General features: G+C 42.8%; 1 protein-coding gene across 1 annotated transcript in view; it reads right to left on the bottom strand.

The window, feature by feature from the left end:
* Positions 1-1091: 1091 nt before the first annotated feature.
* The window catches only part of LOC307094695 (protein regulator of cytokinesis 1-like), a gene marked incomplete at both ends in the record, with an annotated part of 37509 nt that continues 13236 nt past the window's right edge, over positions 1092-25364 (bottom strand). The window contains 2 exon segments of the mRNA XM_079763751.1: positions 1092-1217; positions 1276-1386. Of these exon segments, the coding sequence (XP_079619877.1) occupies positions 1092-1217; positions 1276-1386 (237 nt within the window).

The following is a 25364-nucleotide window of genomic DNA, read 5'->3' as shown; positions in this document are numbered from 1 at the left end:
GACCAAAGAGCCGCATGTGGCTTGAGAGCCACAGTTTGCCCACCACTGTGTTAGGCAATAGCTGTTTAATTTACATATGGAATTACGCTTTGACCCACCGATTATTCTTCTAAGAATATATAACAAAGATTAAGTGATGAAAAGAAGTAATGCATATGCACAGGGCCTTTCTGAGCCCTCCTATTTTTAACAGCCAAGGACTGACTGGAATAACTCCAGTGACTTTGGGGACAGGAGTCTCCTGAGAGAACATGGGGAGATCTGTAAATACAGCAGTTAAAATCCATTATGATTTGTAAATAGGGTTGCCTGAACCTCCTCTTAGCTGTCTTCAAGTATTTATATGTGGAGAGGTGGTGGAGACATAAAGATATAAATTAGACATATAAGTTAGAGGCAATTTCATAGTTCAGTCATTTAGTTAATGAGAAACTATTAAGCATCTACTCTTCTAAAACCAATGAAGATAAACAGTGAAGAAAATAATTCGTTTCTCACGGATGGCACATTCTAGTTGGGAGAAAGTAGACAATAAACAAATACTTAGCAGGTCAAGTGTGAACAAAAAAGTGACACCATACTAAACCTGACAAGCTCAGGGGAGGTGCCTGGCAGCCCTTACAAACTCAGAGACCTAAAGTCTCCACACAGTGTTATCAGTGGAAGTGGGTTATCACCGGTGGAAGTGGGTATCCCCTTCTCCAATGGGTGCTTGGAGTTGGGTCCTTACACTATCTGGAGAAAAAGAAATGTCTGAGACTCACACAGGAGGAGGAGTGATTGACATCCCTGGGTTTGCAAAGTCCTGTTTCCCTTAATCCAGGCCTGGGAAATGTGCAGCTGGGGACTCAGCAGAGCTAGAAGCAGAGCCAGTGTCCAGAGTTTGCTTTCCATGGTGGAGTTGGGTCCTGCATAACATCAGGCTACATGCAGTCCATTAGTCCATTGTGTGTCGGGTCCACATGGCCTTTGCCTATGTGGGCAAATGCAGGAGCATGAGAGTCCCGCAGGCCAGGAGAATGGGCCTAGCAACAGAGAGAACTCCTTTGTTTAGGAGGTAAGTGTCTCAAACCCAGTGCTCCCCCATGATGCTAGTGGGGCTCAGCATGACCACTAGTATCATCTTCTTCCTCTCGTTCAGTTTTATCTGCCAACTGCAGCATCTCAATGATAACTGAATCCAGGGGTCTTAGAAACTGGAACCAGTAGGCGGGGCCCTGGGATAAACAGGCTGGGGTGGTGCTGGGGATGGGCTTGTACACAGAACTTACTAACCTTGCTGCCAGAAGGTAGGAGTGGAGACACGGGGGAGCGGTAGACTGTTCCCCCAAAGGCAGGCCAAATGCTACTGTTGGCCATGGCATTGGACATGGTGATAGTGTTCAGCTGAGGAAAACAGAGAGATTACTCATTCAGATAACATGCTCAGCAATCCACCCCCAGACTACAGAGAAATGAGTCTGGGCAGCAGTCTAACAAAGATGCATTTCCATAAAAAGCTTTGAGGAAACTTGTGAAAAATGTTCAAAGCCTATTTATGTCTAGTACATGGAACTATAAAATGGCATAACCATCTGTTTCTAAAATTAGACACCTATCATATGACCCAGCCCAGGAGAAATGAAAGTGCAGCTCTATACAAAGACTCAGACATAAATATTTATAGCCGCTTTACCTACAATAGCAAAAAAAAAAAACAGAAAAAAGCCAAAATATTCAGGGACAGGCAGATGGATAAGCCAACCACGATGAAGTCATACAGTGGATACTGCTCAACAATAGGAAGTATGACTTACTGATGCATGCGACACCATGATGAATCTCTCCAAATTATGCTAAATGAAAGAAATTATGCTAAGTGAAAAAATCCCTATTATACGAGTCTCTATATATAAAATGCAAATTACTGAATAGTGACAAAGCAAATTGTGTTTGTCTGGTAATGGGGGAAGTGGAATGGGACAATGGGTATGTTCATGGTCTGGACTGTGGTGACAGTTTCAAGACGAATACATGTCAACCTTTATTAAGTGTACACTTTAGACACCATGTGTCAATCTTATTCAGTAAAGATGTAAACATTTTTTTAAACGAAAAACTCAAGGTGGATTAAAAACCTCAAATGGGATAGCAAAACAATTCAAATACAAGACCCAGACTAGGAAATACAACACAGGAAAAAAAATCTGTGTGACTTCAGGTCACAGATGGAACATTTACAAAGTACAAGTACAAGTCCTGAAGAAAACAGACTGATAACATGGTTACTGTATTAAAATTAAGAACTTCATGTTCATCAATGAAACACTATAAGGAATAAAAAGACAAGCCGCACAAGGTAAGACACACATGAACACTTGAAAAGCTACTGTAACACAACTAACAGGGAGTAGCATCCAAAACAAAGAATTCCTACAAACTTTGTAAGAAAGAGACAAATGCTCACTTCATTAGTAAGTAGAGAAATACAAACCAAAATCATAATCAAACATTACTTCAGACCCATCAGGTGAACAAAAATTTATAAGTCTGAAAATATCATGTGTCAGGCACTGCCACCAGAAGCACAAATTGTCATAACTACTTTGGAATCAGACAGTGTGATTAGTGCAGCTGAAGCTTCAGAATTGCGTGAGTGTTGGGCTTCCTGTCAAGATGGCAGAGCAAACAAACACTGTGCTTGCCCCCTCCCAGGACCACAGCAAAATTACATCTAGACAACAGAACAACCATCACAGAATCACCAGAGCCTAGCTGACCTGAAGTCCTGTCGAGATTGGTGGGAGGGGCAGAGGTGGGAGGGACAGAGAGGAGGAACAGGCAGGTCCTATACCCACATGTGGGTTGGTAATTGGTAGGGATATCAGCTCTGGAGGTTCCCCTCTGAGAAGCCAGGGGTCCCTGCCCCAAACGAGGCCCCCAAACCCAAGGCTCATAACTTCTGGCTGTGAAAACCAGGAAGGATGGTGGATGAGTGAGACAGAGGGCTGCCAGAGTCCCAGGTGTTCCTCTTAAAGGGTCCCAAATGGATGTTCATGCTCACACTAACTCACTCTAGGTTGGGGCAGCAGCTCGAAACATCAGAAACATACGGGGAGGAACTGAACTGTCTGGCTTTGAGGCAAGTGCTGAAGAGGCAGCTTTCTCCCAGACAGCATGCTGGCAGATGCCACTGTTTCTTTGCTGAGCCCACTCTTACTCTACAGGCACAGTTGGGCATCACATCTGAGCCTCCATTAATTTGACTAACGCTTTCACCGCATTTCCATACAAATGGCCCATCTTGGCTCATGATGTGAACTTTCCTAAAATCTCTTTAAAGTCCACAAACCCCAAATAAGAACCACCTAACTTTAGTGTGTCCCCAAACCTCTTGCTAAGGAGCCCCAAGCCTGGCACTAGGGGCAGCAAGCCTCAGTTCAGATTGGCCTCTCCTGGGCACCTCCAAGCCCAGCAATCAGTACCAACCATCTGCAGATCATAGTCTCTCATGCTGGGTGGCCCTGGGCAGGGTATAATCAGTAGATGACATTCACCTGCACCTCCCAGGAGGCCCCACAGCCAGCACACACATTGGACAGTGTCAGACCAGGCCACACCACCACTGAAGCACCTCCACAAGTAACACATTCAAAAGGTGGACTTGGCCAGCACCAGAGCCCAGCTCAAATGAGTCCTCCTCTCCACAGGAGGGAGGTGGGTTGCATGGGGGTGGGTGTCGGGGGGTGAGAGGGTGCTGAACAGCAGTTCCTCCCCTGTAGTTACAGCCAGTCCTCAAAGCCAATCAGTCTGGGGGTAAATCCCTGCCAATAGAAATCAAAGCTCAACTACAGCTGGAGGGTGTACATAGGCCACACAAGCTAGACGTTCCTGGAGCGCCAACTCAGGTGACTGGGGATGGTGCATCACGGGCCCTACAGGATGCCTACTACATAAGGGCACTCCACCAAGATGAGAAGATGTAAATAAATGGCAATAAATACATATCAACAGTTAATCTAAATGCAAATGGCAAAAAAATAAATAAATAAATACAAATGGCATAAGTGCTCTAATCAAAAAGACATATGGTGGCTGAATGGATAATGAAACAAGACCCTTTCACATGCTGTCTATAAGAGACTCACTTTAGATCAAAAGACAAAGTCTGATAGTAAAGGGATGGCAAAAGGTATTTCATGAAAAAGCTGGTGTGGTCATCCCTAACTGCCCTCCCCTGCAGGCCTGGACCTTTTCAACTGCCCGCCCCTGCTGGTCTGATTTCACACAACTTCCGTCCCCTGCTGGCCATCTTGTGGAAGCCCTCTTGTGTCCACATTGGGGCAGCCATCTTGTGTTTGGAATGATGGTGAATTTGCATATTATCTCATTATTATATTATCTCTTTATTATATAGGGTAGCCAAGAAACAGAAGCAACCTAAGTGTATATCAATAGATGAAAGGAAAAAGATGTGGTAGCCCTAGCAGGTCCCTCAGTGGTTAGAGCGAATGTCTGTGGACCCAAGGGTCCCAGGTTCGATTCCCAGTTAAGAGCATGTACCCAATTGCAGGTTCGATTCCTGGCTTCAGCTAGTGTGCATATGGAAGACAACTAATCAATATGTCTCTCACATCGATGTCTCTCTCTCCACCCTCTTTTCCCTCCCCTTCTACTGTCTCTAGAAATCAATCGGAAAAATATTTCTGGGCAAGGATTAAAAAAAAAAAAAAGTAGTATCCTACATAATAAAAAGGTAATATGCAAATTGCATCACTCCGCTACACCCACAATTGGGCCAGCTGGAGGCACGGGGGGCAGGACTCAGAGTGGTCGATTGGCTGGCAGTAGGAGCTGGGGACGGTGACTCGCGAGTCCCCGCCCCCCCGCTCCTCCCGCCGGCCTAAATGGCCGGCGCTGCTGGCGAGTCCCGCCCTCAGCCTTCGGGAGGCGCTCCGATTGGCGGGTGGCCAGAGGAAAACTGGTGCTGGTGGGAGGCGCTCTGATTGGCGGGTGGCCAGACTAAAACTGGTGCTGGCAGCCAGGTGAAGGAAAGTCTACTGCACGAAACTTCGTGCAACGGGCTTCTAGTATACATATAATGCAATATGACTTAACAATTAAAAAAATGAAATCTTGCCACAATATGGATGGACCTAGAGAGTATTATGCTCAGTAAAATAAGTCAAAGAAAGACAAATACCATGTTGTTAACTAATATGAAAAATCTAAAGAACAAAATAAATAAACAAAACAGAAACAGAAAAGAATTGAGGGAGAAACCGAGATGGCAGCATAGGTAAACACCTGAAATTGCTGCCTCGCAAAATCACTTCAGAACTACAAATAAAAGACAAAATGGACATCATCCAGAACCACAGGAAGTCTGGCTGAGTGGAAATTCTACAACTAGAAGGAAAGAGAAAACCACACTGAGACTCAGAGGAGCTGCGGAAGCAAAGGCAGAGGTATGGAGGCACGCGCGGAAAGGGCTGGCAACTGAGGATGCTGTTGTCTTTCTCAATCGGGAGAGAGACACAAGCTCCTGACTGCTCTGAACTCCAGTTCTGGGTGAGACTCTGGGGACCCAGATACATATGGGGAGAATCTGGACTGTCTGGCTTTGGGCAGAACTCGAGGGCAGCTTTCTCTTGCAGCAATTACTGAGAGACACTGAGACCCGGGGGCCTCTTAAAGCAGGGCTGAGGATCAGCCATAGCTGTTTGTTCTGCCCTGAGACCCCGCCCCACCCAAGTTGTGAACAGAGGCTTTTGCGTATGAATGGCCTGGCCCTTTGCAATCTAAAATTACCTAACAAACTGCAGCTGGGTCAGAGAGACCCAGAACTTCCAAAAGAAGGTTCAAAATCCCACAGCACCTTCAATTACATCACAGCTGGGCCTCATCTGGGCAGCTCCAAACCCCAAATAATGAAGAGGAATCTGCAGATCTCTCCATAGCTCCTGCTGGGTGGCCTCAGGCAGAGGCTAAATTTGCACCTCCTTGGAGATCCAAGAGCCAGTCTACCCAGTAGTCACAGTGGGACCATCCATATTACAACTCCTAAGATCCATAAGGGACACACTCAGGGGGCAGACTCAGTGAACACCAAGGCTCCACTGAAGCAAGTCTTGCCCCATAAGGGTGTCTCCAGCACAGAATTTTTCCCATCATTAACACAACTGATCCTCACAGCCAATTGGCCTGGAGGTCAATTCCTCCCAGGGATACCAACAATAATCAAGGCTCAACAACAACAAGACTGCGCACACAGCCCACAAAGGTTGCACTAAGAGTGTCCACCTCTGATAACTGGGGAGGCTGAGCCACTGGGCCCTATAGGACACCTAGCACACAAAGCCAAGAATCAAGCCAAAGATTTGAAATACAGAGAAGCAAAAATCACCCAACAGGAAAAGAAAAAGAATCCAAAAATATGAATATAGTGAAAGAAGCCTCTAGGACAACTTCAAGCGTACCAACATCTGAATTATGGGGGTACCAGAGAAGAGAGCAAGATATTGAAAACCTATTTAAAGAAATAATGACTGAAAACTTCCCCCACCCGGTGAAAGAAATAGACTTACAAGTCCAGGAAACGCAGACAATCCAAAACAAAAGGAATTCAAAGAGGATCACACCAAGACACATCATAATTAAAATGCCAACAGCAAAAGACAAAGAGAGAATATTAAAAGCCGCAAGCGAAAAACAGTTAGTTACCTACAAGGGAGCATCCATAAGATTGTCAGCTGATTTCTCAACAGAAATTATGCAGGCCAGAAGGGAGTGGCAAGAAATATTCACTGTGATGTATAGCAAGAACCTACAACCATGATTACTCTACCCAGCAAAGCTATCATTCAGAATGGAAGGTCAGATAAAGAGCTTCACAGATAAGAAAAAGCTAAAGGAGATAATCACCGACATACTAGTATTTTATGAAATGCTAAAAGGTATAATAGGGGTGCCAGAAGGAGAGGACTGAGCAAGGAACAGAAAACCAGTTTAAAGAAATAATGACAGAAATCGTCCCTGATATAGGGAAGAAAAAACTCACATAAATCCAAGAGCTCACAGAGTCCCAAACAAAATGAATGCAAAAAGACCAACGTTAAGTCACATTAAAATTAAACTAGTGGCCCAGTAGATGAAATATGTGCACAGGGGGCGGGGGAGTGTCCCTCAGCTCAGATTGCACCCTCTCCAATCTGGGACCCCTCAAGGGACATCCGACTGCCCTCTCAAAATCCAGGACTGCTGGCTGCCAACTGCTCGCCTGCCTGCCTTCCTGATTGCCCCTAATCACTTCTGCCTGTCAGCCTGATCACCCCTAACCACTCCTCTGCCAGCCTGATTGATGCCTAAATGCTCCCCTGCCAGCCTGTTTGCCCCTAAATACCCTCCCCTGCAGGCCTGGTCAGTGATAACTGCCCTCCCCTGCAGGCCTGGGTCCCTCCCAACTGCCCTCCCCTGCTGGCCTGATAACCCACAACTGCCCTCCCTTGCAGGCATGGTCCCTCCCAACTGCCCTCCCCTGCTGGCCATCTTGTGCTGGCCATCTTGTGTGCACATGGGGGCAGTCATCTTTAACCCCATGGGGGCAGCCATCATGTGTTGGAGTGATGGCCAATTTGCATATTATTCTTTTATTAAATAGGATTAGATAGGATAGAGGCCTGGTGCATGGGTGGGGCCAGTTGGTTTACCCTGAAGAGTGTCCCAGATCAGGGTTGGGGTTCCTTTGGGGAGTGGGGTGTTCTGGGTGAGGAGCTTGTGGTGGATTGCAGGCTAGCCACGCCCCCCGGTGACCCAAGTGGAGGCCCTGGTATCTGGGATTTAGTTATCTTCTATAATTGAAACTTTGTAGCCTGGAGTGGAGGCCTGGCCCAGCCAGGGCAGGTGGAAAGCTTGGTTTCCTCCATTTCCAGGGGCAACTCAAGCCTCCTACTCTCACCTGGCTGGCGCCATTTTTGGGGGATTTATTTATCTTCTATCATTGAAACTTTGTAGCCTGGAGTGGAAGCCTGCCCCAGCCAGGGCAGGTGGAAAGCTTGGCTTCCTCCATTTCCAGGGGCAACTCAAGCCTACTGCTCTTACCTGGCTGGCGCCATTTTTGGGGGATTTATTTATCTTCTATCATTGAAACTTTGTAGCATTGAGTGGAGGCCTGGGCTGGTAAGGGTAGGCAGAAAGCTTGGCTTCCTCCATTGCTGGGGAAACCCAAGCCTCCCTCCTGCTCTCTGTGGCCGCAGCCATCTTGGTTGGGTTTATTTGCATATTTTCTCCTGATTGGCTGGTGGGCATGGCTGGTGGGCGTGGCTTTGGGTGTAGCGGAGATATGGTCAATTTGCATATTACTCTTTTATTAGATAGAATTGGCAAACACCAACAACAAAGTAAGAATCTTTAGAGAGAGACAGAAAGATACATACAAAGGATCTCCCATCTGACTAGTGAATGATTTCACAACAGAAACACATCAGGCAAGAAGGAATTGAATGAAATATACAAAGTCATGCAAAGGAAGGGTCTGAATCCAAGAATACTGTACCCAGCAAGGATATCAATCAAAATTGAGGGTGAAATCAGGAGTTTCACAGACAAAAAAGGACTAAGGGAGTTTATTGCCACCAGACCAGCAATGCAAGAAATGCTGAAGGGTCTGCTGTAAAAAAAAGAAATAGGAAGTGAAGAAGGAACACAGGGGTAAAGAATAAAAATTGAGACAAACACGTACCTATCAATAATAACTTTAAATGTAAATAGATTAAATGTCCCAATCAAAAGACATAGGGTAACTGAGTGGATAAGAAAACATGACCCATATATCTGCTGTCTACAGGAAACCCACCTCAGGAAAAAAGATGCACATGCAAACAGAGTATTGGTGAAGAGATGGAAAAAGTTTTTTCAGGTGAATGGAAATGTAAAAGAAGGTGGGGTAGCAATACATATAGCTGACAAATTAGATCTCAAAGTGAAGAACATAAAAAGAGATACAGAAGGCCACTTCATAATACTAAAGGAAGCAATCCAACATGAAGGAATAACTCTCATAAATATATACGCACCCAATACAGGAGCACCAAAATACATTGAAAAACAACAACAACAACAACAACAACAAACTTCTGGATGATATCAAGGGAGAGATTTAAAGCAATACAATCAGAGTAGGGGAATTTAATACCCCACTATCAACATTTGGCAAATAATCTAAACAAAAAATCAGCAAAGAAACATCAATCCTAAATGACTCACTAGATCAGATGGAATTAATTGACATCTTCAGAACATTTCACCCCAAAGCCACAGAATATACATTCTTCTCAAGTGCACATGGGTCATTTTCAAACTTAAACCATATATTGGGTCACAGGCAAAGTCTCTTCAAATTAAAGAGGATAGAAATCATATCAAGTATGTTCTCAGTTCACAATGGCATAAAACTAGAAATCAATTACAATAAAAACAAACCCAAAATATCAAACACCAGGAGACTAAATACCATGCTATTAAACAATAACTGGGTTATCAGAGAGATCAAAGAAGAAATAAAAAACATCATGGTAACGAACAACAATGAAAACACAATAATCCAAAATCTATGGGACACAGCGAAAGCAGTCTTGAGAGGGACGTTTATAGCTCTACATGCCTACTGCAAAATCAAGAAACGATGGTAATTAAATTACCTAACCCTACAACTCAGAGTTAGAAAGAGGGCAACAAGAAAAACCCAGTATAAGCAGAAGGAAGGAAATAATAAAGATCAAATTGGAGATAAATAACATAGAGAAAAAACACACACAACAATACAAAAGATCAACAAGACCAAGAGCTTGTTCTTTGAAAGGATAAACCAGATTGGTGAACCTCTAGTCAGGCTTACCAAGAAGCAAAGTGAGAGGACCCAAAGAAACAAAATCATAAATGAAAGATGTGAAATAACAACAGACCCCACAGAAATATAAAGGATTGTTAAAAAAAATACTATGAACAACTCTAATCCAAAAAACTGGACAACCTTGAGGAAATGGACATATTCCTAGACAAATACAACCTTCCAAAACTCAATCAGGAAGAATCTAAAAATCTCAATAGGCCAATAATAATGGAAAAAATTGAAGCAGTCATCAAAAAGCTTCCAGCAAACAAAAGCCTGGAGCCAGACGGCTTCACAGGAGAGTTTTAGCAAACATTCAAGGAAAAACCAAAGCCTATCCTCCTCAGACTATTCCAAGAAATTCAAGAGGAAGGAACACTTCCAAGTTCATTCTATGAAGCCAGCATCACCCTAATACCAAAACCAAAGACAACACAATGAAAGAGAATTACAGGCCAATATCCCTCAATAAAATTCTAGCAAATCGGATCCAGCAGTACATCAGAATCATCATACACCATGACCAAGTAGGATTTATTCCAGGGATACAAGGATGGTACAATATCTGCAAATCAATAAACATGATACATCACATAAAAAATTTGAGGGATTTAAACCACATAGTCATATCAATTGATGCAGAAAAAGCATTTGACAAGATCCAACACCCATAATTGATAAAAACTCTCAGCAAGGTGGGAATAGAAGGATCATACCTCAACATAATAAAAGCCATATATTAAAAATCCAGAGCCAACATCATACTCAATGGGCAAAAACTAAAACCATTTCCCCTAAGAACAGGAACAAGACAAGGATGCCCACTCACACCACTCCTGTTCGACATAGTACTGGAAGTATTAGCCATTACTATTTTACAAGAAGAAGAAATAAAAGGCAGACAAATTGGAAAAGAAGAAGTAAAACTGTCCTTATATGCAGATGACATGATACTGTACATAAAAAGCCCTAAAGACCACATCAAAAAATATTAGACTTAATAAATGAATTCGGCAATGTAGCAGGATACAAAATTAATGCCAAGGAATCTCTGGCATTTCCATACACCAATAGTGAACTTACAGAAAAAGAGACTAAAAAAGCAATCATATTTACCATCCCACCAAAAAAATTAAGATATTTAGGAATAAACTTAACTTAGGAGGTAAACGGCCTATACAGGAAAAACTACAGTACACTGAAAAAAGAGATAGAGGGAAACATAAACAGATGGAAGAACATACCATGTTCATGGATTGGTAGAATCAACATCATTAAAATGTCCATACTACCCAAAGCAATCTATAGATTCAATGCACTCCCCATTAAAATACCAACGGCATATTTCACAGACCTAGAAATAACTCTCCAAAAATTCATCTGGAATAAAAAAGACCCCAAATAGCCACAGTAATCCTGAGAAAGAAGAACAAAGTAGGTGGATCTCAATACCAGATATCAAGCAGTATCATAAAGCCACTATTCTCAAAAGAGCCTGGTACTGGCACAAGAACAGACATATAGACCAATGGAATAGAATAGAGAACCCAGATATCAACCCAAACCACTATGCTCAATTAATATTTGACAAATTTGGCATGCATACACAATGGAGTCAAGACAGTCTCTTCAATAAATGGTGTTGTGAAAATTGGACAGATACATGCAAAAACAATGAAATCATACCACCAACTTAAACTATACACAAAAATAAACTCAAAATGGATAAAGTACTTAAACATAAGACAAGAAACCATAAAAATAGTATAGAAATCCACAGGCAGAGAAATCTCAGACATATGATGAAGCAATGTCTTCACTGATACCGCTCCTATGACAATGAAAGCTAAAGAGAAAATAAACAAATGGGACTACATCAAAATGAAAAGCTTTTGCACAGCAAAAGAAACCACCAACAAAACAACAAGGAAGCGCACTGTATGGAGAACATATTTGCAAATGTTATCAGTCATAAAGGTTTAATTTCCAACATTTACAGGGAACTCATACAGCTTAACAACAACAAAAAAAGATAAACAATCCAATAAAAAAAATGGTAAACCGAACTAAATAGATACTTTTCGAAAGATGACAGAAGGAAGGCTAAGAGACATATGAAAACATTCTCAAAGTCACTAATTATCTGAGAGATGCAAATCAAAATGACAATGTGATACCATCTCACACCTGTCAGAATGCTATCAAACAAATCAACAAACGACAAGTGATGGCAAGGATTTGGAAAAAAAAGGAACCCTCATGCACTGCAGGTGGGAATGAAGACCGGTGCAGCCACTGTGGAGAACAGTATGGAGTTTCCTAAAAAAACTAAAAATGGAACTCCATTTGACCCAGTAATCCCACTTCTAGGAATATATCCCAAGAAACTAGAACCACCAATCAGAAAGGATATATGCACCCCTATGTTCATAGCAGCACAATTCACCATAGCTAAGATTTGGAAACAGCTTAAATGCCCATCAGCAGATGAGTGGATTAGAAAACGATGGTACATCTACACAATGGAATACTACGCTGCTATAAAAAAGAAGGAATTCTTACCATTTGCAGCAGCATGGATGGAACTGGAGAGCATTATGCTAAGTGAAATAAGCCAGGCAATGAAAGAAAAATACCACACGATCTCACTCATTTATGGAAAATAAAGAACATTATAACCTGATGAACAAATAGATAGATACAGAGGCAGTAAAGCATAGAACAGACTGTCAAATTATAATGGGAAGGCTGGGGAGTGTTGGGGAAGGGGGGAAAGAGATCCACTGAAGGACATGTATGCATGCATATAAGCATAACCAATGGACACAAGACACTGGAGGGTGTATGAGGGCATGTGACAGGAAGAAGGGGAGAATGGGGTAAGGTCAATGGGATAAAAAAGGAGATATATGTACTACCATGTGTAATACTTAAAACAATAAAATAATATTTAAAAAATAAATGGTGAGAGCTTGAAAAAAAAAGAAATGCTCACCATAAAAATTTCTCAGGGAAATGGATTTAAAACAAAACAAGTTAATACTACACTGATTTCCAGGCCTACAATTTTAAAATATTAAATGTTGCATGTGCTCAGAGGGATAAGAAAAACTATAATTTTCATTATGTGGGTGTCTGGGAAGGCAAAGGAAGGACCATTTTAGATCACAGTTCTGCATATCTTAAAATAAAACACTCACCTATACTGAAACAGTTAGATAAGGAAAACATACATTTATATAAAGAACTGAATGCAGTTAAGTTTTATTTTATTTTTTTTTCCAATTTTTTTATTAAGGTATTATATGTGTACATATCTTACCATTGCCCTCCCCACACCCCCCTCCCATATATGCCCCCACCCCCCAGAGTTTTGCATCCATTGGTTATGCTTATATGCATGCATACAAGTCCTTTGATTGATCTCTTATCTCCCCCACCTCTCCCTAACCTTCCCCTTGTAATTTGACAGTCTGTTTGATGCTTTACTGTCTCTGTATCTATCTTTTTGTTCAAGATTATAATGTTCTTTATTATCCATAAATGAGTGAGATCATGTGGTATTTTTCTTTCATTGACTGACTTATTTCACTTAACATAATGTTCTCCAATTCCTCCCAGGTTGCTGCAAATGATGCGAATTCCTTCTTTTTTATGGCAGCATAGTATTCCATTGTGTAGATGTACCACAGTTTTCTGATCCAGTCATCTGCTGACGGGCACCTAGGCTGTTTCCAAATCTTAGCTATGGTGAATTGTGCTGCTATGAACATAGGGGTGCATATATCCTTTCTAATTGGTGTTTCTAGTTTCTTCGGATATATTCCCAGGAGTGGGATTACTGGGTCAAATGGGAGTTCCATTTTCAGTTTTTTGAGGAAACTCCATACTGTTCTCCACAGTGGCTGCACCAGTCTGCAATCCCACCAGCAGTGCACGAGGGTTCCTTTTTCTCCGCATCCTCGCCAACACTTGTCGTTTGTTGATTTGTTGATGATAGCCATTCTGACAGGTGTGAGATGGTACCGCATTGTTGTTTTGATTTGCATCTCTCGGATAATTAGTGACGTTGAGCATGTTTTCATGTGTCTCTTGGCCTTCCTTCTGTCTTCTTTTGAAAAGATTCTATTTAGGTCTGTTGCCCATTTTTTTATTGGATCATTTATCTTCCTTTTATTAAGTTGTATAAGCTGCCTGTAGATGTTGGAGATTAAACCTTTATCAGTGATGCCATTTGCAAATATGTTCTCCCATGCAGTGGGCCTTCTTGTTGTTTTGTTGATGGTTTCTTTTGCTGTGAAAAAGCTTTTTATTTTGATATAGTCCCATTTGTTAATTTTCTCTTTAGCTTCCATTGCCCTAGGGGCAGTGTCAGTGAAGAATTTCTTTTGGCATATGTCTGACATTTTGCTGCCTGTGGATTGCTCTAGTATTTTTATGGTTTCCCGTCTTATGTTTAAGTCCTGTATCCATTTTGAGTTTATTTTTGTGTATGGCGTAAGTTGGTGATCAAGCTTCATTTTTTTGCATGTATCTGTCCAATTTTCCCAACACCATTTATTGAAGAGACTGTCTTGATTCCATTGTATGTTCATGCCTCCTTTGTCAAATATTAATTGAGCATAGTGGTTTGGGTCAATATCTGGATTCTCTATTCTGTTCCATTGATCTATATGTCTGTTCTTGTGCCAGTACCAGGCTGTTTTGAGAACAGTGGCTTTGTAATACAGCTTGAAATCTGGTATTGAGATCCCTCCTACTTTATTCTTCTTTCTCAGGATTGCTGTGGCTATTCGGGGTCTTTTTTTTATTCCAGATGAATTTTTGGAGAGTTCTTTCAAGGTCTGTGAAATATGCCGTTGGTATTTTAATGGGGAGTGCATTGAATCTATAGATTGCTTTGGGTACTATGGACATTTTAATGATGTTGATTCTACCAATCCATGAACATGGTATGTTCTTCCATCTGTTTACGTCTTCCTCTATCTCTTTTTTCAGTGTCCTGTAGTTTTCCGTGTATAGGTCTTTTACCCCCTTAGTTAAGTTTATTCCTAGGTATCTTAATTTTTTTGGTGCTATGGTAAATGGGATTGCCTTTTTAGTCTCTCTGTCTGTAAGTTCACTATTGGTGTATAGAAAGGCCATAGATTTCTTGGCGTTAATTTTGTATCCTGCTACATTGCCGAATTCCTTTATTAAGTCTATTAGTTTTTTGACGGAGTCTTTCGGATTTTTTATGTACAATATCATGTCATCTGCAAATAAGGACAGCTTTACTTGTTCTTTTCCAATTTGGATGCCTTTTATTTCTTCTTCTTGTCTAATTGCAATGGCTAATACTTCCAGTACTATGTCAAACAGGAGTGGTGAGAGTGGGCATCCCTGTCTTGTTCCTGTTCTTAGGGGAAATGTTTTTAGTTTTTGTCCATTGAGTATGATGTTTGCTGTGGGTTTATCATATATAGCTTTTATTATGTTGAGGTATGAGCCATCTATTCCCACCTTGTTGAGAGTTTTTATCAAGAAAGGGTGTTGGATTTTGTCAAATGCTTTTTCTGCATCAATTGATATGACTATGTGATTTTTATCTTTCAATTTGTTTATGTGATGTATCACGTTTATTGATTTGCGGATATTGTACCATCCTTGCATTCCTGGGATAAATCCTACTTGGTCATGGTGTATGATCTTTCTGATGTACTGCTGGAGCCGATTTGCTAGAATTTTGTTGAGAATTTTGGCTTCTATGTTCATGAGGGATATTGGTCTGTAATTCTCTTTCATTGTGTTGTCTTTATCTGGTTTTGGTATTAGGGTGATGCTGGCTTCATAGAAGGAGCTTGGAAGTGTTCCTTCCACTTGAATTTTTTGGAATAGTCTGAGGAGGATAGGTTTTAGTTCTTCCTTGAATGTTTGGTAAAACTCTCCTGTGAAGCCATCAGACCCCGGGCTTTTGTTTGCCGGAAGCTTTTTGATGACTGCTTCAATTTCGTCCATAGTTATTGGCCTATTGAGCTGTTTAGATTCTTCTTGATTGATTTTTGGAAGGTTATATTTTTCTAGGAATATGTCCATTTCCTCCAGATTGTCCAGTTTGTTGGAATAGAGTTGTTCGTAGTATTTTGTAACAATCCTTTGTATCTCAGAGGGGTCTGTTGTTATTTCACCTCTTTCATTTCTGATTTTGTTTATTTGGGTCCTCTCTCTTTGCTTCTTGGTGAGCCTGGCTAGAGGTCCATCAATCTTGTTTATCCTTTCAAAGAACCAGCTCTTGGTTTTGTTGATCTTATGTATTGTTTCTTTGGTCTCTATGTCATTTATCTCCGCTCTGATCTTTGTTATTTCCTTCCTTCTGGTTACACTGGGCTTTTCTTGCTGCTCTTTTTCTAGCTCTTTGAGTTGTAGGGTTAAGTAATTTATTACCATTGTTTCTTGTTTTTTGCAATAGGCCTGTAGAGCTATGAACTTCCCTCTCAAGACTGCTTTCGCTGTGTCCCATAGATTTTGGATTGTTGTGTTTTCATTGTCATTTGTTGCCATGATGTTTTTTATTTCTTCCTTGATCTCTCTGGTGACCCAGTCCTTGTTTAATAGCATGCTGTTTAGTCTCCATGTGTTTGATTTCTTTGGATTGTATTTATTGTAGTTGATTTCCAGTTTTATGTCACTGTGATCTGAGAAGATGCTTGATATAATTTCTATCTTCTTGAATTTGAAGAGACTTTGCCTGTGACCCAGCATATGGTCTATCTTTGAAAATGACCCATGTGCACTTGAGAAGAATGTATATTCTGTGGCTTTGGGGTGAAATGTTCTGAAGATGTCAATTAATTCCATCTGGTCTAGTGAGTCATTTAGGATTGCTGTTTCTTTGCTGATTTTTTGTTTAGAGGATTTGTCCAGTGGTGATAGTGGGGTATTAAAGTCTCCTACTATGATTGTGTTGCTATTAATCTCTCCCTTGATATCTTCCAGGAGTTTTTTTATGTATTTGGATGCTCCTATATTGGGAGCGTATATGTTTACCAGAATTATTTCTTCTTGTTGGATTTCTCCCTTTAGTATTATGAAGTGGCCTTCCTTATCTCTTGTTATGGCATTTACTTTGAGGTCTATTTTGTCAGATATAAGTATTGCTACCCCAGCTTTTTTTTCATTTCTATTTGCCTGAAAGATATTTTTCCATCCCTTCACTTTCAATCTGTGTGAGTCTCTTGTTCTGAGGTGGGTCTCTTGTAGACAGCATATACATGGGTCGTGTTTTTTTATCCATTCAGCTACTCGATGTCTTTTGATTGGAGCATTTAGTCCGTTTACATTTAAAGTTATTACTGAAAGGTATTTGTTTGCAGTCATATCTATTTTTGTGTCTGTATTCCTTCTTACCTGTTTATTTCTTCTTTTTACAGTATTCCCTTTAGAAATTCTTGCATTGCTGGTTTGGTGGTGATAAACTCCCTGAGGCTTTTTTTGTCTGCAAAGCTCCTGATTTCCCCTTCAATTTTGATTGATAGTCTTGCTGGATATAGTATTCTTGGATTCAGTCCTTTGCTTTGCAACACTTTGTATACCTCCTTCCATTCACTTCTAGCTTGTTGTGTTTCTGATGAGTAATCATTTGACAATCTGATGGGTGTTCCTTTGTAGGTAACTCTCTGTCTCTCTCTTGCCGCCTTTAGGATTCTCTCTTTATCATTTATATTTGCCATTGAAATTATGACATGTCTTGGTGTGGGTCTTTTGGGGTTGATCCTGCTTGGGACTCTCTGTACTTGCGTAACTTTTATCTTTCCCATATCCGGGAAGTTTTCTGTCATTATTTCTTCAAATAGATTTTCTAATCCCTGCTGCTCTTCTTGTCCTTCTGGCAGCCCTATTATACGCATGTTACTTCGTTTCATGTTGTCCCGAAGCTCCCTTAGGCTTTCCTCCTGCTTTTTAATTTTTTTCTCCAATTGCTGTTCAGCTTGAGCTTGTTTCTGTACCTGATCTTCTAACTCACTAATTCGGTCCTCTGCTTCTTGTAGTCTACTGTTGAAACTTTCCATGGTGTTTTTGATTGTAGCTATATCACTTTTCATTTCTTCCTGATTCTTGCATAAGTTGTTGATTTTCTCATCCATCCGATGTATAAATTCCATGACCATTACTCTGAACTCCTTTTCGGTCATGTTGCAAGCTTCATTTTCACTAATTTCCTTTCTTGGCGACTCCACATTTTCTTTCCTCTGTGAGTTATTTCGTTTCCCCATTCTGGCTATTACCAGAAAGCTCAAGCTTCTGTTTGCATGGACCTGGGCCGTGTGCTGTGGGGACTTCGCTCCACCCTAGTTTCACTGAAGTGCTCTGACACTAGGACGTGTGGCTGTCTTTGGTTGGTGGGAACCAGACTTGCCCAGGATCAGTGTCCCCAGTGTTCTGTGTGGTCTCGTGTGCACATTTAGAATCAGGGGCCCTGTCTGCACCACACTGTTGGTATGTGCCGAGAATGAGATCCTTAGCATGTGCCAGGAGTCAGAGTTTCCCTGTGTCTGCACCAAGACTCGAGTGTCAAAGTCTCTGTTGCCTTGTGCGGTTTCTCATTGAGAATCAGGGTCCCTGTGTGTGCACGCACCAACAATTGGGGTCGCTGGCTCTTAGTGTGAATGCGCTGTGAGTCAGGGATCCCAGGCAGCTGTGTCCGGCGTGCCAAATTCCCTGAAGTGGAGCTGCGTCCTGTGTGTGCTCTCTCTACTGAGCCAAACCGGCTAGAGCGCACATTCTTAAAAACCTGAAGGTGAGCCAGCTCAGTGCACTCTCCCAAAGTCCCAGAAGGGGGGCGGAGTCCGTCCTGCGCGCCAAATTCCCCAAAGGGAAGCCCCTCTGTGCACGCTCTTAAGAATCTCCGAAGGGGGAGCTGTGACCCGCGAGCCAAATTCCCCCAAATTCCCCGAAGGGGAGCCCTCTGTGCGCACTGACAGATTTCCCCGACGGGGAGCTGCTTCTGTCCCGTGCGCGAGCGCGCGCCAAGTTTCCTAAGAGGGTGCGCGTCCCTGCGCAAAGCTCTGCAGCTTGGGCCAGGGGCGGGTCTATCAGTTACTATGGTGCTGTCTGTGCGCGCGCCTGTGAGCAGCTTGGGCGAAGGGCGCGTCTATCAGTTACTATGGCGCTTTCTGCGCGCCTGTGGGCGCTCAGCAGCTTGGGGGAGGGGCAGGTCTATCAGTTACTATGGTGCCATCCGCGCGCCTGCGAGGAAGGGGATAGGCTCTTTGACTCACGGAAATCTGCAGGGAAGTCTGGATTCTTGTTGTTTGTTTGTCTGAAGCTGTGATAGCAGTTCTCTGTCCCCGGTGGCTGCAGGGTCCTGGTTTGTGTCAGAATCCAGGATCCGAGTCTCAGGCAGCTCTGTTTCTCAAGATGGCGTGGTCTCTGCGTCCGCACCAGCCGCCGAGAAGTGTCCGCTTTGTGCGCGGGGCTCCGCCGTCTAGGGCTGCCCTGTTCGGGAGCCCCTTGGAAGACCTGCAGAATCTAACTGACCCTATCTCATACACACACACACACCACACACATCTACACTCTCCTCTATGGGTTCCTCACTCACACTCTCTCTCTCCCTACCTTCCTGCCGGTCGCCATCTTTTTTTTTTTTTTTTTCGCAGTTAAGTTTTAAAATGTTATTTTTAAACAACCAAACCTGGAAATAACTAAAACCATAGACAGATCAATAGATAAAGCAGTAATTCACAGAACACAATACTACTCAGCAACCCTATATAATAAATGGGTAATATTCAAATTGACCCTAATGGCAGAACTACAGAGAATGACCAGTTGCTATGACACACACTGACCACCAGGGGGCAGACACTCGATGCAGGAGCTGTCCCCTGGTGGTAAGTACCCTCCCACAGGAGGAGTTCTGCTCAGTCACAAGCCTGGCTAACGGCTGCAAGCACAGCAGTAGTGGCAGGAGCCTTTCCTGCCTCCTCAGCAGTGCTAAAAATGTCTGACTGCATCTGAGGCCTGTATCTGAGGGCTCCTGGGCTGCCAGAGGGATGCTTGACTGCCAACTTAGGCCTGTACCCATGGGGATCGGGCCTAAGCTGGCAGGTAGACATAACCCAAGGGCTCCCAGAATGTGAGAGGGTGCAGGCCAGGCTGAGGAACCCCCACACCCCAGTGCATGAATTTTTGTGCACTGGGGCTCTAATGCTATCTAATAAAAGAGTAATATGCAAATTGACCATCACTCCAACAAACAAGATGTCTGCCCCCATGTGGACAAAGATGGCTGCCACAAGATGGCCAGCAGGGGAGGGCAGTTGGGGGAGATCAAGCCTGTAGGGGCAGGCAGTTAGGGGTGACCAGCCTGACAGAGGAGGGAAGTTGGTGGCAAGCGGGCCTGCAGGGAAGGTCAGGGGGAGACTCAGGCATGCAGGTGAGAGCAGCTGAGGGAAACCAGGCCTGCAGCGGGGGCAGTTAGCACTGACCAGGCCTGCAGGGGAGGGTATTTAGGGGCAAACAGTTTGGCAGGGGAGCATTTAGGCATCAATCAGGCTGGCAGAGGAGTGGTAAGGGGTGATCAGGATGGCAGGCAGAAGTGGTTAGGGGCAATCAGGAAGGCAGGCAGGCAAGCAGTTGGGAGCCAGCAGTCCTGGATTGTGAGAGGGATGTCCGACTGCCCATCCCATATTGGAGAGAGCGCAGGCTGGGCTGTGGGACACCTCCCGTCCCTGTGCATGAATTTCCTGCACTGGGCCTCTAGTAATAAATAATTAACTATTCATATAAGCATTGGTATTGAATCTCAAAACGACTGTGTAGAATGAAAGATACCAATATTTGTTAAAGAATACCTTATACTGCTTATAAAATTATGAAAAACATAAACTAATCAAAAAGAATGCTTGCATGGAGGGCTGGGTAAGGCAGAAAGAGAGATAACAAAGAGGCAGGAGGTAAGTATTCTAAGTAGGTTCAGAGTTGTTGGTTTAGAAATTAATATAATAGTTAATAAATGATAATACAAGAATAAACTCTTCCCTGGCAATTGTACTTCAGTTGATTTGGCACCATCAGTTGCCCTGAAAGGTCACTGGTTCCATTCCAGGTCAGGGCACATACTTGCCTAGATGTCCTGTAGTTGATATCAGGAGGCAGCAGTTCAATGTTTCTTTCTCATAGCACCATTGCTCTCTCTCTCCCTACCACTCTTTCTAAATGATCAATAAAAAAGATTTTAAATTTATAAAAGACTTACTTTAAAAAAGAGAATAAACTCTGTGATTTGCATACTCAAATCAATAAGGCTACTTTTGCTCTTACCTGTATATGGGTGAGAGATACGCTTATTTCACATGTGACATTTTTACAGCTTTATCTATATGTCAAAGCTCACCACATAGTACACATTAGAAGAGTAAATTTTGTTGCATGTCAGCTATAAATAGACTTACTAAAGCCTTAAGAAGCACTTCCAAATAAAGACCTAGATATCCCTGTCTTGTTAGAAAGTTAAAATAGTAACCTTATATGGGCTCTACCATCTCTCTCCTAATTCCATGGCATCAAAAGTGTTGCCTCAGGGGCAGCATAGTAGTATTGTTCAGTAGTGAAGACTATTGCCATCGGAATCCACAGGAATGCTGACTGGTTAAAAAAGATACATTCTGAGGAAACCAAGATGGCAGCATAAGGAAACACCTGAAATTGCTGCCTCGCACAACCACTTCAAAACTACAACTAGAAGACAAGACAGACATCATCCAGAACCCCAGGTAGGTTGGCTGAGTGGAAACTCTACAACTAGAAGGAAAGAGAAAAGCACACTGAGACTCAGAGGAAGTGAGGGAGTAAAGTGCAGAGGTATGGAGGCACTCGCGCAAGGAAAGGGCTGGCAACTGAGTCTGAGGCTGTCTTTTTCAATCAGGAGGGAGACACAAGCTCCAGACTTCTCTAAACTCCAGTTCCAGGCAAGACTCTGGGGACCCAGACTCATACAGGGAGAAACTGGACTGTCTGGCTTTGGGTGAAACTCAAGAATGGGTTTCTCTCAGAGGTGCTTGCAGTGATTACCGAGGGACACTAAGACCTGAGGGCCTCTTAGGGCAGGGCTGAAGATCAGCTATTGCTTTTTGCTCTGCCCTGTTGATTCCTTGAGACCCCGCCCCACCCAAGCTGTGCACAGAGGCTTTTCTGTATGAATGACCTGTCCCTTTGCAATCTAAAATTACATAACAAATTGCAGCTGGGTCAGAGAGCCCCAGAGCCCAAGGCTCCACAGAAGCTTGCATTGCTTCACATCTGGGCCTCATTTGGGCATCTCCAAACCCCAAACAATGAAGAGGAATCTGCAGATATCTCCATAGCTCCTGCCGGGAGGCCTCAGGCAGAGGCTAAATTTGCACTTCCTTGGAGATCCAAGAGCCAGTGTACCCAGTAGTCACAGTGGGACCATCCATATTACAACTCCACGGACCTATAAGGGACACACTCAGGGGGCAGACTCAGTGAGCACCAAGGCTCCACTAAAGCAAGTCTTGCCCAATAAGGGTGTCTCCAGCACAGAAGTTCTCCCATCATAGACACAGCTGATCCTCACAGCCCATTGGCCTGGAGGTCAATTCCACCCAGTGATACCAACAACAATCAAGACTTAACTACAAGACTGTGCACACAGTCCACAAAGGAGTGCACCAAGAGTGTCCACCTCAGGTAATTGGAGAGGCTGAGCCACTGGCCCTATAGGACACGTAGCACACAAAGCCACTCTATCAACACAGGGGAGCGGCGAAAATGCAGAGACAAAGAAACAGGTCACCAATGACAGAAATGGGGGAAAGCAAACTACTGGATATAGAGTTCAAAACCATGGTTATAAGGTTACTCAAGAATTTTCTAGAAACCTCAGAGTAATTTAGTGAGACTCTCGAGGATATGAAAAAGAACCAACTAGAAAAAAAGAATGAAAAAAAGAATAATATACAGGGATCCAACAGCAGACTAGAGGATCGCAAGAATCAAGTCAAAGATTTGAAGTACAGAGAAGCAAAAATCACCCAACCAGAAAAACAAAAAGAAAAAAGAATCCATAAATATGAAGATAGTGTAAGGAGCCTCTGGGACAACTTCAAGCCTACCAACATCCAAATTATGGGGGTGCCAGAGAAGAGAGAAAGCAAGGTACTGAAAACCCATTTGATGAAATAATGACAGAAAACTTGCCCCACCTGGTGAAAGAAATAGACTTACAAGTCCAGGAAGCGCAGACAACCTGAAACAAAAGGAATCCAAATAGGACCACACCAAGACACATCATAATTAAAATGCCAACTGCAAAAGACAAAGAGAATATTAAAAGCATCAAGCGAAAAACAGTTAGTTACCTACAAGGGAGCATCCATATGATTGTCAGCTGATTTCTCAACAGAAACTATGCAGGCCAGACAGGAGTGGCAAGAAATATTCAAAGTGATGAACTGCAGGAAACTACAACCAAGATTACTCTACTCAGCAAAGCTATCATTCAAAATTGAAGGTCAGATAAAGAGCTTCACAGAGAAGAAAAAGCTAAAGGAGTTCATCACCGCCAAACCAGTATTATATGAAATGCTGAAAGGTATTCTTTAAGAAGACGAAGAAGAATAAAAAGGTAAAGATAAAAATTATAAGCAACAAATATATATCTATCAACAAGTGAATCTAAAAATCAAGTGAATAAAAAACCTGATGAACAGAATAAACTGGTGAATATAATAGAATTGGGGGCATAGAAAGGGAGTGGACTGACAATTCTCGGGGGAAAAGGGTGTGGGGGTGCAGGAAGAGACTGGACAAAAATCGTATACCTATCGATGAGGATAGTACGTCGGGGCAGGGGGGGTAAGGACAAGGTGTGGGGTGGTAAACAGGTGGAGGGGAGCTATAGGGAGGAAAAAAAGGAACAATTGTAATAATCTGAAAAATAAATAAAATAAATATTTATTTAGAAAATATAAAAATCTAAAAAATTTAAAAAGATACATCCTGGGACTGATTATATGATTATCTTGGAGGTCTTGGAGGTCTTGTCAGTTGAGAAAATGTTGAGGTGACCACCCTAGATGGGCCAAGGGACTCCAAAAAACTCTTCAATTATTTTTTCTGCCAATGACTTTAGCCACAGAAAACAGCTATGGAGGCCCTAAGAATGTCGGTACACAAATATCACACCAGGCACAGACCTTTCATCCTTTGTGGAATACAAAACAGAAGAGGCACTTTTCCTCCACTTAACTGCAGTTTTTCCCACTCACTAGGAATACAGTGTTTCTTTCTTAATGGTTGTTCGATTTAAACCTGAGTCTTACAACAAATGACATCACCCTATGAAATTTCATACATCATGGAATATGGCTCCTGTCAAATATGTGGGGAAGAATTCAACTAAACATTGCTTAGAATTATGTAATACTTACTGTGAACAAAGAATATAATTCATAGATTTCACATAAGCACAACAAAGGCTCCTATTCTGGGTGACCATTGACCTCACCAATGATAGAGGCACCAGGCTGCAAATGAGAACCACAAAGGAATACACACTTTCTTTGAAGGCCTTCGTCAACAGTGCAAAATAACCCAATATTGAACAAAGAGTGATTTTCTGCCATTATTATGTGCCTTCCAAAACACAGAAAGTTTGGGACCCCAGAAATTTTAATTTTCTCTCTTAAAGGAAACACTAAGAATTAAGGTGCTGCCCTGCTCAGGTGGCTCTCCATCCCATTCCCAGACCACAATATCTCTGCTACTTCAACCACACACCCCAGCAGCACACTATGCCCAGAGTTCAGGGTCCATCAAGTCCATTCAGTCAGGGGCATGTATCACCTTCGGTGGACCATCCCAGGCACAGCCAGGAAAGAGTGTAGATGGGTGGGCTGTGCAGGCAGTAGAGCAGTCTCAGTCCAGGAGGGTGGATATTTACCCATGAAGGAAAGATCAGGGCCACTTTCTCTCTCTAGATTGATAAATATCTAGAACCTCCTTTAGTGACTAAACTTTAAGACACTTGTAACCCAGGACAGGACCATCTGGCTCAGTAACCTACAACCCCGCCTGCTGGGCAGATAGGGAATCAGCCTCTGCATAGATGGCTCCTCTCCACCCTGAGCAGGGCAATGGAGGGAGGATTGCATCACAGTGGACTAGGTTATCCCTGTCTGGCTCACCAGTTTTCTTGGAGCACATGGTGACTCCCAGGTCATGACCCCCCAGAAACTCCTGCAGCAGAGCTTGCTCACTTTCCCACTAACCATGATGACCACCAGCCTGTACTGTGACTAGGGAGGGCCTCAGAGCCACACACATGGCACAGCACCAATTCTCCCTGCAACTGTCCTGGGCTTTGCCTGCCCACACACACCAACCTGCCCAGCATCCACTGCTGCTCCCAGCCTTGCCACCTGAGAGGAATCTGGGCGTCTCAACCCTCTGAATGTGAAATAACCCAACCTAAACCCAGACTGGAAGGTGC

Source organism: Cnephaeus nilssonii (genome assembly GCF_951640355.1).
Source record: "Cnephaeus nilssonii genome assembly, chromosome: 23".
Classification (NCBI taxonomy): Eukaryota; Metazoa; Chordata; class Mammalia; order Chiroptera; family Vespertilionidae; genus Cnephaeus; species Cnephaeus nilssonii.
The sequence above is the reverse complement of the archived record's forward strand: the minus strand, read 5'-3'. Positions and strand labels throughout refer to the sequence as shown.